Genomic DNA, 18,391 nt, shown 5'->3' with positions numbered 1-18,391 from the left:
CACAATGAATTTGTAGACAGAGATGAATGTTAAAAGGAGGGCTAATAAGAATGGCTGGTGTTTACTCAGACACACAAGGGATTCCCTTGCTGATTACCATCCAAAGTGTAAAGTAATAACTGGTGAATAGTATGAAAGTGTTCTGCACCAATATAAAATACATACCCACAACAGCGAAAAGAAAATAGTTTGGTGTGAAAACATCCATCTTATTAATCAGTTTGAGCATCCTAAGATTCCCATCCATTTATTATGTGGTTGGAAAATGTTACAACTATAGGTGGATATATTACTGCCAGGCGAGAAACTTTTCCTCGCCCAGAATTGTGCTACAATGCAGAAAAACAGTGGACAGAGTTGTGGTAGGTAAGAGGTATTTCCCTGTGCTCTCACAAAGTAAAGTCATTAATACTGCAATAATATATCCTTTTGTTAGTATCATACAGCTGGAATGCACACTGATGCCCATTCTAAGCCTCCTATTAAAGACTGCACTTTCTATACATGTGATTAATGGTTTACTGTGTATACGTATCTGGTAGGTTAAAGATAAATTGTATCTCTCAGTCACAAACAACTTTGGTGATCATTCAGCATATTTAAAGGTTTAATAACCTGTTAAGTTACTTGTATAACCAATTGCTTATAACTGGAACAGTTCCTAATTAGCTGAAACATGTTGAAGTTAAGCCTACACAAAAGAAAGAGGGTAAAGAAATTCTGTCAAACTTCCATCGAATTTCACTTTTGAAGCAAACTAAAAAATCACAGAAAAAATTATATTAAGTTGTGCCCTAGTTCACAGCTTGTGGTCTTGCGGTAGTGTTCTCACTTCCTGCGCACGAGGTCCCGGGTTCGATTCCCGACGGGGTTAGGGATTTTTCCTGCCTTGAGATGACTGGGTGTCCACTAGGACCTTGCCTAGTACAGTAGTGTGGGTCTCCCGCATCGTCCCCTACGCTCCTCGGAGTATGGGACCTCATCGTCATCATCATCATCATCATCATCATCATCATCATCATCAAGTGGTGCCCTAATCACCTAACCTCAATTAATATGTATTCCCAGTCACAGTTAGAGTTACAATATTCTGATGGTATTTGCACTTACAGCAAGCCTGCCAGTGTAAGTCCCTTGAATCTGGGGAGGTAAATCAAGAATTTTGTCCAACTGTAAGAGCTTCTCTGCACACGTGCAATTCTTGGTTGTGGCTTGGCGATATCAACATACTTTCCGTGTAAGGAGCACAAAGATAAGATAATAAAAATTAGGGCTCATATAGAAGCATATAGACAGTCATTTTTCCCTCACTCTATTTTTGATTGGAACAGGAAAGGAAATGACTAGTGGTGGTACAAGACACTCTATGCCATGCACAATATGGTGGCTAGCAGAGTATGTATGTAGATGTAGATGTACACCAGTAGTATCTTGCAGCTGTGGCTACCGCACCACCTGCAGATATTGAACAGTTGCATTATTCAATAATATCTGAGAAAGACATTTGCAATAGATCTGTCAGAAAGCCTAAAAAAAGTCATAGGTGTTTCATTTATCAAACACTAAATTACAGGTCTTGTTATTTTCTGAGATTTGTCAAAACTCAGAATGTTACAGTGTCATGGAAAATACTGCACTTAAGAAGGAAAAAAGTATCATAACTTAAGCTATCAGTAGTTATCTGACTAGGAAGAATTGTGTGTGCTGTTCCTGTGGCCCCATATTGCTGACATTGTGTCTCCTTGTGTTCATCAGTGCACACACAAATGGTTCAAATGGCTCTGAGCACTATGGGACTTAACATCTGAGGTCATCAGTCCCCTAGACTTAGAACTACTTAAACCTAACTAACCTAAGGACATCACACACATCCATGCCCGAGGCAGGATTCGAACCTGCGACAGTAGCAGTCGCATGGTTCTGGACTGAAGCGCCTAGAACCGGTCGGCCACAGTGCACACACAAAATGGAAAGAAAATTTGCTAGCTTTTGGAATAAATCCTTTGTCAAGCTAGAGTAAAAACGCACGCACACACACACACACACACACACACACACACACACACACACACACTTGTCCCTACATTGTGCCAGCTGGACACACAATGCTGGGATTGCATTTTGACAGGTGGACTAGGGGTCACATGAAGATTGTGTTGGATGGTGTGGGTGGAGGAACAGGGAGATGGGAGACAGGAAGAGTGAGTGAGGTGAGTAGTTAGTGGTTCAGAAGGAAGCAGCTGGTTTCCTGGTTAGGAATGTGGGAGGGAGGTGTGGCAGGGACATGCGCTAGGCAGCTGAAGCACAAGTACTGTAAGTGGTGGGGTGTGGATTACAATGAAGGCACACAATGAAGACAAGGGGATGACAGAACAAACAAAGGGGAAACTGTTGGCTGGAGCATGTGAGGACAGTGGGTTAAAGGAGGTTGAGGGCAGGAGGGTTACGGAAGTGAAGGATGTGTTGCAATAATATCTCCCGCCTGTGCAGTTCAGAAATGCTGGTGGAGGAGGGAAGAAATCCGGATACACGGGCTATGAAGCAACCATTGAAATCAAACATGTTGAGTTCTGCTGCATGTTGTGCACCTGGATGGTTAACTTTGTTCTCGAACACAGTTGGGCAGCAGTCATTCATTTTGGTAGACAGCTAGTTGATTGTCACACTGACATAAAAAAGCTGTGCAGTAATTGCAGCAGGGTTGGTACATGACATGGCTGCCTCTGATGCAGTAGGATACCTCTGATAGAGTAGGATAAGCCCTTGACAGAACTGGAGTAGGAAGTGATGGGTGGATGTATTGGGCAGTTTTGCACCTGGGTCTTCCACAGGGAAGTGGTCCATCTGGCAAGGTGTTGGGTGTGGGAAAGGCATAGGAATGGACCACGATCTTGTGTAGGTTGGGTGGGTAATGAAATACCACTTTAGGAGGGTGGGAAGGATTTTGGGTAGAGTGTCCTTCATTTATAGCCAAAATGGTAGATAATCGAAGTCCTGGCGAAAGATATGTTTCAGTTGTTCCAGTCCAGGGTGACAAAATGGGCGCTCGTTTGTAGATATGGTGCAGATTTGTTCATATACTCCTCCTTTGCGGGGAATGTATACAAACAAATCCATGGCTCAGCTTTGCACACTTACATGCCATCCTCATATGCCAACCTTTTTATAGGTCATCAAGAGGAAAACATTCCTAGCCTCCCAAAAGAACAAACTCCTTATCTAGGTCAAGTTCACTGAGACATCTTCATCATCTGGAATCATGCCTGCAAAACCTCAACACCTTCTCTCCCACCGACTTCCCCACCTCACCTGGTCCTCTTCAACCCAACGTGCCATCATCACAGATGTTGACCTCTGTCTCTCCAATGGGTCCATCCGCACATCTGTCCACATTAAACCAACTACCTGCCAACAGAATCTGCATTTCTACAGCTGTCAGCTCTAACACAAAAAATCACTCCCATACAGCCTGGCGTGTCTGCAGTCACGAGAACTCCCTTTACCGGTATACTGATGGTCTCATGAGGGCCTTCACGGACAGGCACTACGCCACAAACCTATTCCACATTCAGGTGACCATATCCTCTCACACCCATAATCCTACAACAACCCATAAGAATCAACTACAAAGGAGCACCATCCTCATCATCCAATCTCATCCTGGACTGGAACAAGTGAAGCATATTCTTCACCACGACTTCCATTATCTACCATACAGCCCAGAAATGGACACACTACCCAAGATACTTCCCACTCACCTAAAGTGATATTCCATCACCCACCCAATCTACAAAAGACCCTAGTCCATCACTATGCCGCTCCCACTCCCAACCCCTTTCCGGAGAGTCATACACCTGTGGAAGACCCAATCCACCCACCCAGCACTTCCTCTCTAGTCCGTCATATGCTCATCCTACCCCATCAAAGTCAGTGCCACCTGTAAAAGCAGCCATGTCATATAAACAGGGACAGGAAAATTTCACAAAAATAATGAACAAAAAACAATGCATAACTTGTGGTTTTTACAAAAATAACAAGAAATTGGCAATTTTTATGAGAGATCACAATATCTGTAATTTTTTTTGTATAATCTTGAAATGACAGCTCATTTCTTGCTTAGTGAGCTTTGATGTGAGGGTAAAAATAGCATTGAAATTGGAAGAAAAAGGCTAATAACAATACAGAGTTTGACAAAAAAAAAGCAACAATGAAACTGGCAAAAAAATTAGCACTGAATTTCATCACAGTTGGCAGAACATAACATCAGAGTTGGCAAAACATAGCACCAAATTTAGCAAAAAACAACATTGACCTTGGCAAAAAAACACCAAAATTGGAAACAAAAACACTGTACTCTCCAAAATTCCACGGAATTTTGCAGAAAAATAACACATAATTCAATAAAAAGATAACACCAAATTTGGTAAACATATAACATTGAATTTGACAAAAAAATAATTGTGGATGTGACAAAAAACACAGAATTTGACAAAAAACATAGAATTTGGCAAAAAATAACATGGATTTTGGAAAAAAGCACTGAGCTTAGCAAAAAGATGACACTGATTTTGGCAAAAAAAATTACACTGAATTTGACAAAAAGCAACACAGACTTTGGCAAGAAAAGGACACCAAATCTGGCAAAAAATATAAAGCTTAAATTGGTGAAAAAATGACACCGAACTTGGCAAAAAATAACACAGAGTTTGGCTAAAAGACAGCACCAATTTTGGCCAAAAAACACAGACTCTGTCAAAATATGATGACAAATGTGGCAAAAAAAGCAAGAATTTTGCAAAAGATAACACCAAATTCGTCAAAAAATAACACTGACTTTGGCAAAACAAACACAGAATTTGGCCATAAAATAAAACGTATTTTTCCTGTCCGTACATATAGCAACTCTGCTACAATCACTGCACAGCTTTTTAGAACGGCCACCACAAAACTGTTGCCAAGAACACAGTTGACCACCCAGTGGCACAACATGCAGCTCAACACCTGTTCAATTTCAATGACTGCTTCAAACCTGGGCCATCTGGATTCTTTCCACCACCAAAAACATTTCTGAATTATGCAAATGGGAGTTATGCTTGCAAGACATCCTTCCTTCCATAATCCTCCTGGCCTCAATATAAGTTAACCCACTTCGCACACCCTCCACCTAACAATTTCCCCTTCCTATATCCTGTCACCCTCTCCCAATCCATGTCATCTTCATGGTGCGCCACGCAGACACTCAAATGTGCTCTCTTGTGGTCATAGCGGGACTAATTATTGATACTGAAAACAGCTGACTGAGGTGGGGAGGGGGTAGGGAAGGATGCAAAGAGTGCATAAAGGGAAAGGGGCAGGTCTTTGGACAAATGACACTGCAGCCACACAACAAGACAAATGGTACGAAGGTGGTTGTGCAGCTGCGAAGTCATCTATCCAAAGACCTGCCTCTTTCTCACTGCCCCCTCTTTGCTTCCTTCTCTACCCCCTCCCCATCTCCATAAGTGTGGGTAACTGCTTTCAATAATCGAGTATCAATAATCAGTCATGCCAAGCCTGCAGGACTGCATATTTGGGTTTCTGTGTGGTTCTTTTTGTACTTTTGCTAGAAAAAGAGCAACAGCTCTAAAACTAGTGTGAATCTAGTTTTCTGTTCCTGTGTTCCATGCATCGGTCTGCTACAGGTCATTATAAATGTAATAGCTACTTTCTAATCTACTACCATTCTTTGGTATAAGGAGCAGTCAAAAGAAAACAGGGAAGATAATCACTGTAACTTTTGACACATGTGTCCCCCTGTGGAAAAATGTTTGTGGTTTGACTATGGAACCGTGATTATACACACACGAGCATTTTTTCGTCTGGAGCAAATCAATGGCCACAAATGCCTTCCTTCAGGACTTTCAGGACTCCAAAAATTTATAAACTGCATGGGGAGATTTGATGCCAACGTTATTTTGACTATGCTGCAGAAGTTTTGCTGGGAAGCCCTTACACATTTTCTATACAGTCTTGGCCTCTCGCCATGCAATTTACGTATTTTTGGAGCCCGGAAGAGAGACATTCGTGGCTATTGATTTGCTATGGACAAAGATGTGCACCCCTGGATACTATCCACAGGCAACCAGAAACATTTTTCCATGCAGGCATTGAGTGTCTTGTGTCACAGTGGGATAAATGTGCTAACAGTTATGGTGATTACTTTTGAAATGATAAACAGTTTACTTACTGTTTTTCCATCTGTCTTGCTTTCATTTCACTGTCCCTTATATTATACATTTTGATCAAATATTTTCTATGAATGACGGGTGTAAGGCACAATGTAGTGGGCAGGTATTTCACAACTAAGAAAATGAAAACAGATGTGAGGATCTTTCTAATATAAGAAATGAATGTTACATGCATTGAAAGGATGCGACAGTGACAATATACATGGACTATTGTGGTTACTGTTTACATATTTTTACAAGCATAACAGCATACTGTGCTATAAACTCAGTGTCAGAGTGGAAATTTTGAGATATCATGAGAGTTTCAAAGCATAATCTCTAATGTCTTGGTTACTTATGAATCAACATTATGCAAATTATAAGTTTCAAAATGATTGCCATGCTTCAGGTATCACTTACCTGAAATATGTCCTTAAGCATATTAACCACACGCAAATTTACTGGCACAACTTGAACTTGCAGATGTGAAGTCTTGTAATTTCTTTCAAAGAAGACAGGAGCTTTCTGTCTTTTATTGAAATATTTCTTTATTGCTGATTTAAACATGGTAAAATTGAGGAAAATAAAACAGAAAGAAAAGCAAACAAAAACATTTTAAGTGCATTGTGCATATGCTTGCATGTGCACATGTATGCTCCTGTTCGCCTGCCCACTCACACATCGACCCACCCCCTGCCCCACATATACACATTTATAAAATTTATAATAATCATAAAGTGATATTTATCAAAAATTCTATGTATTGAATCTAATGTTCATTCACCTAGTACAACAAAGAAAAGAATTTAAAAAAACAGGACTACTGCATTTAGATCTCGGATCATGTGAGACCATTTATTATTTACTTATTTATGGATTGCTCTTTCTACATATGATATGCATGCTAGAAACTACTGGACACCATGTTTCATTAGAATTTTTTTCATCCACAGTAGATGAAGACAATTTTTGTTATTTTATGCCTAATTTTTGCATGGCCTCAAACCCTATTAACTGTTGCCCAGATTTCCATGGAGAGAAAGTTATGTAAAAGAGGAAGAATGGTAGAGGAGAAGAGATAGATAAGACTGAAGTTGGGTGATTGGGGGAGGGAGATTAGAATGTTAATCCCTTGGCTCATAAAGCGTCCTTCACTAGTTGTGATTGTGATGCTCTCCATTGTCTAGCACTTCAGACACAGATAACATGCTGTATTTCCTCTCTCTAGAGGTAGGATACATAATGTAAACACTATCACTGGAATGTTCACCAAGTGGAAAATTCTACTAGGTAATCCAAGGAAGCACATGCTTCTTCATTCGAAGTAATTTTGTATACATTACAATCTCATAAATTAGTTTTCTCTTCATTGACTGTGATGCTTTGATTGAGGCACTGCATCACTCTGTGTTCAGCTGTTACAATTCCTTCACAAACGACTCTATTGTTGCTCCTTTTATTGAATCTACAAAGTTAATCCAGATATGGTCGGTGAATCACCATTTTAAAAGGACTTTTGGACATTTCTCGATGTTTGATAGAATACAATACATTGTTTTTCATATACTGCGACTATCCCACAGGCATGTGTTTCGAGCTTTCATGTTAGTGATTAGTTAAACATTTATTCATTAGCTTTACTTATTTTACCTTTTGATTATCAATATTTTGCATACTTCCTTGTCTGGAACTTAATTGGGTACATTTCACAAATCTCTAACAATGCCATTCAGTTGGCACCAGAGATCAATAAAGATCCATTGCATCATTCAAAGGATTTGGGTAGGTCTCATCTCCTGAAGTATGACCATCCACACACTTATACCGAAAGTGATCACAGACATAAAAAAGAGTGATATTTTAAAAGATGCCATGCTAATCTGTAATTTTATGCTGCAATAATGCATACGCTTAAGAACTGTGAGCTTTTGAGATACAACTGATGGAAGTTGTCCTTACAGCCAGATACATTTCAAAGACCGGTTTCTCTCTTTCTCACTAAATAAAACACACAAGAACAAGCTACACATAAAATGTGAAATCTGATAAATTAGAATCGGCAGAGCAGGGAGCTGATGAGATCAAAAAGAGAATTAGAGCTAAAAAATGAGGAGATAATAATCAATAGTAACAGACGTAATGAAGAAGATGTAGCAAAGAAAGAAAAGATACAGTTAGTTATCATTTATATATGTAAGAAAGAGAAAGGAAAGGGAAAATATAAATGGTAAACTATGGCAATGATGACAAGGGTGTAGGAACTCAAAAATGAAAGCAATAATGATAGTAAAGAACAAATATTAAGGGTTTGTTGTAACAATGATGGCATGATCATTTGAGATGGAGATCATACTTGGATTGGTCGGACATGGGGCAGGAAATTGGCTGTGGAAGGAATTATACACACTTTCACCCAGAATCACCAAGGAAAACTTATATCAGGATGGCGTGGATGGGAATTCGAATCTTGAGCCTCCTGGATGGTTGGGGCAACAACTATAAAACTTATGTGTGGCACAAATAGAGCATTAATGGCTGCAAGGAAAACAACAAATTACATTATAATGTAGAATTTTGTAGATGAAAAAGGTAAAGACATTCATGACAGACTTAAGCAATTGAACTGTGAAAAAATTTCTACATCTTTGTTTTAAATTAACTTGGTCTAACACCAGACTCACAATCTGCTTGACTCAAAAAGCTCCCTGTTGATGAATTCTCAAATAAGAATCAAACAACAGACTTCAGATATTCAAATTATTTTGTTTCAACGTACAAATGTCTATCCCACATTGATTTCCACAAAATCTATCAATCTATGGCAACTGAGCTCACAGCACAAATGCAATTTACAGTATCAAAGTCTTACAATGAAATACAAATCCACCTGAGAAAATCTGCAGTTATAGTGTGGACCTAATTCACTGAAATATCATTCAACAAAGGAAACATTAGAAAGTTTTAAAAAAGGGGCACTCCATTAGTCAACACTGACCAACATAATGATACAAGCAAGTCTGCATTTCTTGGCAATATCATTGAGACAATATTAATTTTTATGCGAACAATAAAAGCTAAAGGTGGGAATATCAACAATACAAAGGAAAGGTAGATTGCTACTCACCATAAAGATGACATGCCGAGTTGCAGACAGGCACAACAAAATGACAACGAAAGCTATATGTGTGTCTTTTCATTGTGCCTGTCTGTAACTTAGCACATCACCTTTATGGTGAGTAGCAGTCTATCTTTTCTTTATTTTGTTAATTTTTATAAACATTGTTGTTGCATGATAAGAAGCATGTTCTTGATGGTAGCCAACAGATGTGCTCATGAATAGATGGGACTCCGTGAATACCTAACATACAATGGTATCAAGTTATGATAAATATTTGGTGGAGAGCAAACAACCCTTGCAATATGTTTACACAGTTAGTTCAACATTGTATATTGATACATGGAAATAAAACAAAAGTTGTGCCTGAAAGAATATGCATTAATGCTTGCCCGTATGAGAACTGAGTGAAACGTGTAGTAACTTCTTTAGGGAACATAAACTTACATATTTATGTGAATGTAATGACTTCAGCCAATTTTGATGTATATATTGTGCCTTAGCAAAATTGTCTCAGATAAACTCTTTTGGCACTGCTATTTTGGATAGTGCAATTTTACTGCAACATATGCACAATTCACAGTCCATTGTTGATGAGGTGTCTCTAGTGATTGTCAAACTCTAACTTAGATTTTTTTATTGTTAAAAGAAATTCCTGTAACTGATATACTGTCTTATCTCTCAACCGTAGCCGATGTTCATCAATCACAGCTGAACCCATGTAGCAAACACATCAAATTACGAAAGAGTTTTCAGGTTAATTGTTTTTGTTCACATTATATGAGTAATAAATGAACATGCAATGCAGTATGAAGAAGGAATAAAGAAAACCATCTTTGATTTTTTTAAATCTGTAGTTACTGAAACAAAATTTACTTCTGCACATTAAGAGATATTCACATTTGCTAGTACTAGGAAAAGAAAGAACCCGCAGAATAAAAATTATAAAATATATAATAAATTAGAAATCATGGTCTTTCATTTTAGTGGTGATAATATTTAAATTTTAGAGTAATCAGAAGAGGAATCCTGCTTCATGAACTTGAATGAAATAAGTAATGAGTACTTTCTATGTTGAGAGCTGAAAAACACTGAATGAATTTATTGGTATGAAAAGATAATGATGCTGATGCTGCTGCTGCTGATGATGGGTATGATGATGATGGTGAGGTGGTGGTGGTGGTGGTGGTGGTGGTGGTGGTGGTGGTGGTGGTGGTGGTGGTGAAGAGGAGCCCTGCTTCATGAACTTGAATGAAATAAATAATGAGTATTATCTCTGTGGAGAGCCGAAAAAACACAATGAATTTATCAGTATGAAAAGAAGATGTGATGATGATGATGATGATGATGTGGTGATGATTGCGGATGCAGGGCACTCAACATCATGGTCATTGGCACCATGATAGGCATTAAAATCTGCCTCTCCTCCCCAGCCCAACAGTTCACGAAACTTCAGAACTTGTGTAACAGTGGCATCAGTGCCACCAGTGAGGATGGTGGGCAGATCTCCAGCCAAACCGAGAGCTGACATGATGTCAGTATATAACACAAAACACTGCAAAAATACGCTGAACCGAAAGTGGTACGCCACAAACTTCACAGAGTGATGGATCCTCCTACTGGAGGATAAAACCGTTTGTTAAAGGACTATGCTCTATGTGCAGTCTGATGAGTAGCACTTCCTGCTATCAGTGAGGTTGTCATGAACCCCACCATGCCTGAGTGGTCATCTTGAATTCGTTTTCCATCAACCCCAGCAATTCAGTTTCCCACTGACACATGATTTGTCAATCAGAAATGAGATGACAGTGTGCAAGAGGATGGCACATGGACATACAACACCATCCCAAAATGCTTCTTTGTCAGCTATGTCGTTTCCTTGCATCCTGATGTGCAGTGCCCAAGTGCCCAGCAAAAGATCACCTTATTGCCACATGGTTGGAGCCACTGTAAGAAGTCATGCATGCGCTGAATCAAATGGTCTACTGGACGCATTTGGTGGACTGCTAGTAGTGCACTGAGCAAGTCAGAACAGAAGAGAACTGTGGTGTCACTGCCAGACACCACACTTGCTAGGTGGTAGCCTTTAAATCGGCCGCGGTCCGTTAGTATACGTCGGACCCGCGTGTTGCCACTATCAGTGATTGCAGACCGAGCACCGCCACACGGCAGGTCTAGAGAGACTTCCTAGCACTCGCCCCAGTTGTACAACTGACTTTGCTAGCGATGGTTCACTGACAAAATACGCTCTCATTTGCCGAGACGATAGTTTAGCATAGCCTTCAGCTACGTCATTTGCTACGACCTAGCAAGGCGCCATTATCAGTTACTATTGATATTGATTCATGTACCGTCAAGACCATGTTCTTCATTAATGGATTAAAGTTAAGTATTCCACCAGCTATGTCCAGTTTTCTAAATTCTAACTTCCTTGTCCTGTTCCAGACCTCACGCCAGCCTGCGTGAGCTAAAACGCGTGCTTTTCGGCCTCCTCTAGTAACACGGTGTTGGCTCTCCTGCCAACCAAAACATTGGCGACGAGGCAATTCCGCGTTCTTATCAATATTGCCCTGATTTACTTGTGTAATGGCTTCGCCACAATCTCCAGATGTACTGTCCGAATTTTATTGCTTACAGAATCAGCAGACGCAGGCCTTACTGGATGCCCTTGGACAGCTCGTCCAGGGTCAATGGGCAATGCAAAACGATGTGGCAGCCGCCGCTCCACCGCTAACACAGCCACAACACGCTGTTGCACCAACTTTTCGACCTTTTGATGCTGCACTGGAAAGCTGGACGGAGTGGTCACGCCAATTTGGATTCCATCTCGCCGCCTACAGAATTCATGGTAACGATTCTGCATTAGATGCATATTTCAAAGAATCAGTCAATGTAGTTGCAAAAGGTATACCTTCTTTCGTACAAAACGTACGGCAGGTCAAACTAATCGAGAGTGGGTTGCAACCTTGCAGGGCCTTACTAGGGATTGTGCTTTTGAGTGTCAATGAGGGCTCCCTTATTCAGATACTATGGTACATGATGCAATTGCACAGAACGTTTCTGATGTTCGTATAAGGGAACAGATTTTGAAACTAGTCAATCCCTCCCTTCAACAAGTGATGGACATATTGGATCAGCAGGACACACTTGACTTTGCTCAGGAATCATTTGAAACTTCACCAGCCGTGTGTCAGGTTAACCGGCCCGCTGGGCGAGCTGCACGGAGCAGTAAACAGCCCTCACGCCCGGCCGCGCCGCTGCCGCTAGGCTCTCAGCCACGTGTGCCGCGCAGGCAAGTAAATGCAGTGCTAAAATCATGCCCGCGGTGTGCTACTAGACATTCGCGTGAGAATTGCCCATCACGCCAGGCTATTTGCTTTTTCTGTAATAAAAAAGGACATGTTCAGAGTGTTTGCCAGAAAAAGCTCAGATCGGAAACTCACATCCATTCCAGGCCCTTTGCTTCATGCCGAATTCGAACCAAGGATACTCAGGCTTGTGAAACTTCGCCCATGGAAATTCATGTAGTTCATTCCACTCCGCTCAGTGCCATTCTCTCTAACAGTGACTGTGTCCGTCCCACAAATAGTGTGCGTCGACATCACCGGAAATCCCGTCAAGTCACAAGTGATTATGTACCAGTGTCAGTTCACATTGCACGAGACAGTCGCTCTCGTCGTCAGCAGGACAATAAACTTTTTGTAGACTTGGACATTAACGGCAAAGTGATACCATTCCAGCTCGATACCGGAGCTGCAGTTTCACTGATCAATCACGACACTTACAAACTGCTGGGCACACCTCCGTTGCGTGCCGCAAATGTTACGCTAACTAGCTATTCAGGTCAAAAGATCCCTGTGTTAGGACAGTGCAGCATTCTTGCAACATACAAAGGACAAACAAAACTTGTGTCATTTTACGTCCTTCGTTCTTCTTCTGCAGTGAACTTGTTTGGTTTTGATTTATTTCAGTTGTTTAACTTGTCTATAGTAAATCAGGTACTATCAGTGAACCAGACTGTGCCTTCAGACAGTGTTTCTCGTCTATGTGAAGAATTTGCAGACATTTTTGCACCGGGCCTTGGTTGCGCTACAAACTATAAAGCACATTTGGAAAGTCAACACGCAACCGAAATTTTTCAGAGCGCACAATGTTCCCCACGCACTGCGTGATGAGGTCGCAAAAACATTACACAATTTGGAATCACAAGGTGTAATTGAACGTGTGCAAGCTTCTCTCTGAGCATCACCCTTAGTAATTTTGCCAAAACCTTCCGGAAAATTGAGACTTTGTGTGGACTTCAAGGCAACAGTGAATCCACAACTAGTGATTGCAACTTTTCCTTTACCCCGCCCAGAAGATCTTTTTGACAAACTGTGCCCGGGTAAATATTTTACGAAGTTGGACCTAGCAGATGCGTACTTGCAAATACCTGTGGACAAAGAATCCCAGCGCGTTTTGGTGGTTAACATGCATCTTGGTTTGTATCAATTCAAACGACTGCCATTCGGGTGTGCATCCGCCCCTGCATTGTTTCAGCAATATCTCCAAACTGTTTGTGCATCGGTCCCTACTGCAGCAAACTATCTGGACGATATTGTGATCTCCGGAAAGACGGAAGACGGTACAAGAACCTTGTACTGTGATGCCTGTGAATCCACTCCTATGGTTTCATAATGCTATGTAACTCTGCATCATAATTTGTAAATTGTTCTAAACACCCAACCAGGGAAAACAGCTGAATGACCAAAGCCATTGTCTTCTGGGAGCCATCTGTATAAACAACGATAAAGCTGTGGTTCATACTTAAATTGAAAGGATACAGAGTTGTAAAAACATAATCTGGAGTATAACTTTTCTTGTACTGTATCAAGCTTAAAATCACTTCTGGCCTTTGAAAATGCCAAGGCAGCAATCTGATCTATCCCTGGCTGTGCATTCGGAGGTCTCATATATCCAGATCCTTGAAACCGTCAGTAGCACATGACCCAAATGGCTTGGTTGCTTGTAGCTGATTCCTGAACAGTTGCTCAAAGTTGGGTTGGACCATTGCATTGAATGCCAATGACTGATGGCATGCGAAGATTTTCAGGCCCTGTTGAGCCAGAAGGAGGTGCCACCAAATACAGAGTGGTAGTTTACCAGCCTCTGCCAGAGATTTTGAAAAGGGCAGGCCCAAAAAGCTGTATTCTATATCCAAATGCCTCGTGGTGGACAGCCTCCAGCATCTTGAGATAGGAAATATGGGCTGATCCATAAGCCACGTTGCTGTAATCTAACCGTGGTCTGACAAATGCTTTATAATACTGCAGGAGGTGGTACTGCCAGTCCTCCACACTTTTCCATTAAGGCATTTCAAAATATTCAACAATTTGAAGCTCTTTGGTCACAGGTTTTTCAGGTGTGGGACAATGGTTAATTCTGATTCAATAGTACACCCAAAAAGGGCACACTGTCCTTAAAATGTAAAATATTGCCCCCATTGTGAGCTCTGGTTGGTTAAAACTTCGGCAAGCATGGTTAAAATTGGCGCAAATACTTGTTGCTTCCTGGTGGCCAGCTGTAGCTGTCTGATTGTTGTCGTAACATTGGAGAAAGATTAGAAGATTGCAGAGTCATCTACAAACATGGAGCTCCTGACTACGAAGGAGACACCACTGATAGTGACTGCTAACAATGTGACACAGAGTACACTGTCTTGGGGGACCCCATTCTCCTGAACATAGCAAACAGACAAGGCATCACCAATGCGATGTAAGAAGCACTGTTCCTGGAGGGAGGTTTGGATAAGAAATGGCAGACATCTACACAGTCCTGAGTATGAAAAGAGAAAGTCGCCTCTAACCACTGTAATGTAACAACCTTGGGTTACATGTAGGAGTGCACAATACATAGTTTTTAGTGTCTTACTTGATACATTGTATTGAGCATTGTGTTATATTATGACTATATTTCACATTTATTATTTATTACCTAACATTATTTGGAACAATTGAAGATTATATGGGTACTAATGTTAAATACACCAAGCTGTTCGCAAAAATGTCAGATTTAAAAGAGTAATAACTCAATTTGAACACAGTTATCTTTTGTGTGAAGTTATGACCTAGGAATTTTCTGAAACTATACTTGGAAAAAAAAAAAAAAAAAAATAAAACACCAACACTTTTTAGTAAAGTATACCATAATGTACAAAGTAACCTGTCACATGAAAAAATGTGACTTTAGAGCATATATAAATGCGAGTAATCAAAGTTATAAAGTTATTTTGTAGAAATTTACATTTTTTTGAAGTAACTTTTTAAAAATCATATTTACCAAAATTTAACATTGGAAGACCATGAATTTTACGAAACTATTTATGGAAAATTGTTCTTGTTTTCTGCTGAGTGTACTATCACACAAAATACAATTTTGTATAAGGTGTTATCCAGTGTAAATATTACAAAACATTAATTATAACAACACTGTAAGTATCATGTATTGTCAAGATAATAAATACGTGACAGCAGCTGTAACCATGAGGATGGCAAAGGGCAGTACTGTTTAGGGATAGAAGAGTTCCATGGACCACGGCCATACAACTCGGAAGAATTCTCAGCAGCTGAAATATCCGGTTGTGAAAGCCTTCATTGTATGAGCAGTACTGTTTGGTTGTGAGTGCATTCAAGTCAGTTGTCAGTCAGTGCAGTTCTGCTCAGTTGTCAGTTGGAATGAATAACTGAAGAAAATTTATCAATAGCTGTGTTGAGTCTTTTCATTTAAAAAATTACCCAGTGAGAATTGCAAAAGAATTCAGTATTATCCAAAATAGTAATGAAGATGGGATATCAGCAGCAATAAATAAATAAATAAATAAATAATATGAACCACAATGAACATCACCCTCAAACTGTTCAAGTTAAGTACTGTTTTCTGCTCTAGAACTTCTGCAATTAGCAATATTCTTCAATTAGTTAGGAAAATGCAGTCTCTATTTAGAACTGTGCAATATGTTTTTACAATTTATTTGACAGCATTATTTTAGAGATTATTTCAAAATATAATAGTAAACTGTTGAGATATGAAATTACTTGGCAAGGTGAACTGGTGACCCAGTTGCAGTGGGAACTAAATGGTTACATGACTACATACATCCACATTCCACTTCAGAGTACACCATGATGTTACCTCACAGTTTGAGGATGCAATGTGATCACGCAACAGGATTGCAGAATCTACCCTTTGTGGGTAGCCATGAAAAGTTGGTTGTCAATGTCATTAATTTTATTTATACTGAGAATGAGAAAGGTGAGACATTGCCGGGACAGAAAAGGCAAAGGAAGGTGCAAGCAAATATTGACACACAAAAGTTAGATAAGTCAATGGTATGCAGATTACAGATGAAGTCAGAGAATGCTGAGTTTTGGAGTATTGTGAACAAAAACTTCACAGCTTTTGTCGTACAGAACCGGACTTCCATACTAGCACAGAAACTCCGAGAAAAAAAAAAAATTATTATTTGTACGATTTCAGGCCAATTGCTCAGGAATTAGGTTTGCATGGTATGGCACCAATAGGAAAAAAAAAAACATTTTCTTGCAAAATTTTGTCAGTGGAAGAAAGATGAGTAGGTTGGTGCTCCTTAATTAATACCATAAGTTTGACATTTCTCTCTCAACTTTTTTAAAAAGTTTTTGTCCATTTTTGTATTGTAGTCTGAATTTTCCTGTTATAGACATGGAGAGGAAGTGATCAAGTAACAAAACTAAGCATTCACAACAATTAAATGTTGCCTGGCACTTTGTTTGACAATAATCTTCACACACTGTCACGTCACCTACATCTGCAGTTCACTCTTAATAAGTGCCTGGCAGTATTTTGCAACATTTACTCTCAGGGTAATGTGTATGAGTCAGTGGTTTGTCTAATAAGCCAGAAGTCACATTAATTACACTTCTTCACTTTTTCATAAAAAGAAATCTAATATACACTGAGGTGACAAAAGTCATGGGACAGCAATATGCACATATACAGATGACGATATTATCGAGTACACACAGAGAAGGGCAGTGCATTGGTGGAGCTGTCATTTGTACTCAGGTGATCCATGTCAAAAGGTTTCTGATGTGATTATGGCCGCATGATGTGAATTAACAAACTCTGAACATGGAATGGTAGTTGGTGTTAGGCACATGGGACATTCCATTTTGGAAATCGTTACAGAATTCAGTATTTCAAGATCCACAGTGTTGAGAGTGTGCCAAGAACACCAAATTTCAGGCATTACCTCTCACCACATACAACGCAGTGGCTGACGGCCTACACTTAATGACCAAGAGCAGTAGCATTTGAGTAATGTTGTCTGTACTACAAGACAAGCAACACTGTGTGAAATAACTGCAGACATCGATGTGGAACATAACAAAAATATTCATTAGGACAGTGCACCAAAGTTTTGCGTTAATGGGTTATGGCAGCAGATGACCGACATGAGTGCCTTTGCTCATAGCACATCACCTGCCACACCTCTTCTCGGTCGTGACTATATTGGATGGACCCTAGACAAATGGAAAACCATGACCTGGTCACATGGGTCCTGATTTTAGTTAGTAAGAGTTGATGGTACGGTTTGAATGTGGCGCAGACCCCATGAACCACAGACCGAAGTTGTTAACAACTGCAAGCTGATGGTGGCTCCATAATGGTGAGGGCTATGTTTATGTGGAATGGACTGGATCCTCTGGTCCAACTGGACCGATCACTGACTAGAAAAGGTTATGTTCAATTATCTGGGAGACTATTTGCAGCCATTCATGGACTTTATATTCCTAAACAATCATGGAATTTTTATGGATGACAATGCGCCATGTCACCAGGCTACAAGTGTTTGCAATTGGTCTGATGAACATTCTGGACAGTGCAAGCAAATGATTTGGGCACCCAGACTGCCCAACATGAATCCCATCGAACATTTATGGGAGGTAACCGAAATGATGTTTCCTGCACAAAATGCCGCACTGACAACACTTTTGCAATTATGGATGGCTACTATAGAGGCAATGGCGCAAATTTATGCAGTGGACTTACG

The 18,391-nt window shown here is 40.1% G+C and overlaps 1 protein-coding gene and 1 long non-coding RNA gene across 2 annotated transcripts in view; one reads left to right on the top strand and one right to left on the bottom strand.

Annotated features, from left to right (window-relative positions):
* LOC126262854 (CWF19-like protein 1) overlaps window positions 1–18,391 on the bottom strand; it is a 167,945-nt gene that overhangs the window by 11,337 nt on the left and 138,217 nt on the right. The window contains exon 10 of the mRNA XM_049959721.1: window positions 6,627–6,771. Within this exon, the coding sequence (XP_049815678.1) occupies window positions 6,627–6,771 (145 nt within the window). The remainder of the gene's footprint in view (window positions 1–6,626; window positions 6,772–18,391) is intronic.
* LOC126262857 (uncharacterized) overlaps window positions 1–18,391 on the top strand; it is a 101,127-nt gene that overhangs the window by 3,483 nt on the left and 79,253 nt on the right. The window lies entirely within an intron of this gene.

Source organism: Schistocerca nitens, chromosome 6 (genome assembly GCF_023898315.1).
Source record: "Schistocerca nitens isolate TAMUIC-IGC-003100 chromosome 6, iqSchNite1.1, whole genome shotgun sequence".
In the NCBI taxonomy this organism is placed as follows: Eukaryota; Metazoa; Arthropoda; class Insecta; order Orthoptera; family Acrididae; genus Schistocerca; species Schistocerca nitens.
The sequence above is the reverse complement of the archived record's forward strand: the minus strand, read 5'-3'. Positions and strand labels throughout refer to the sequence as shown.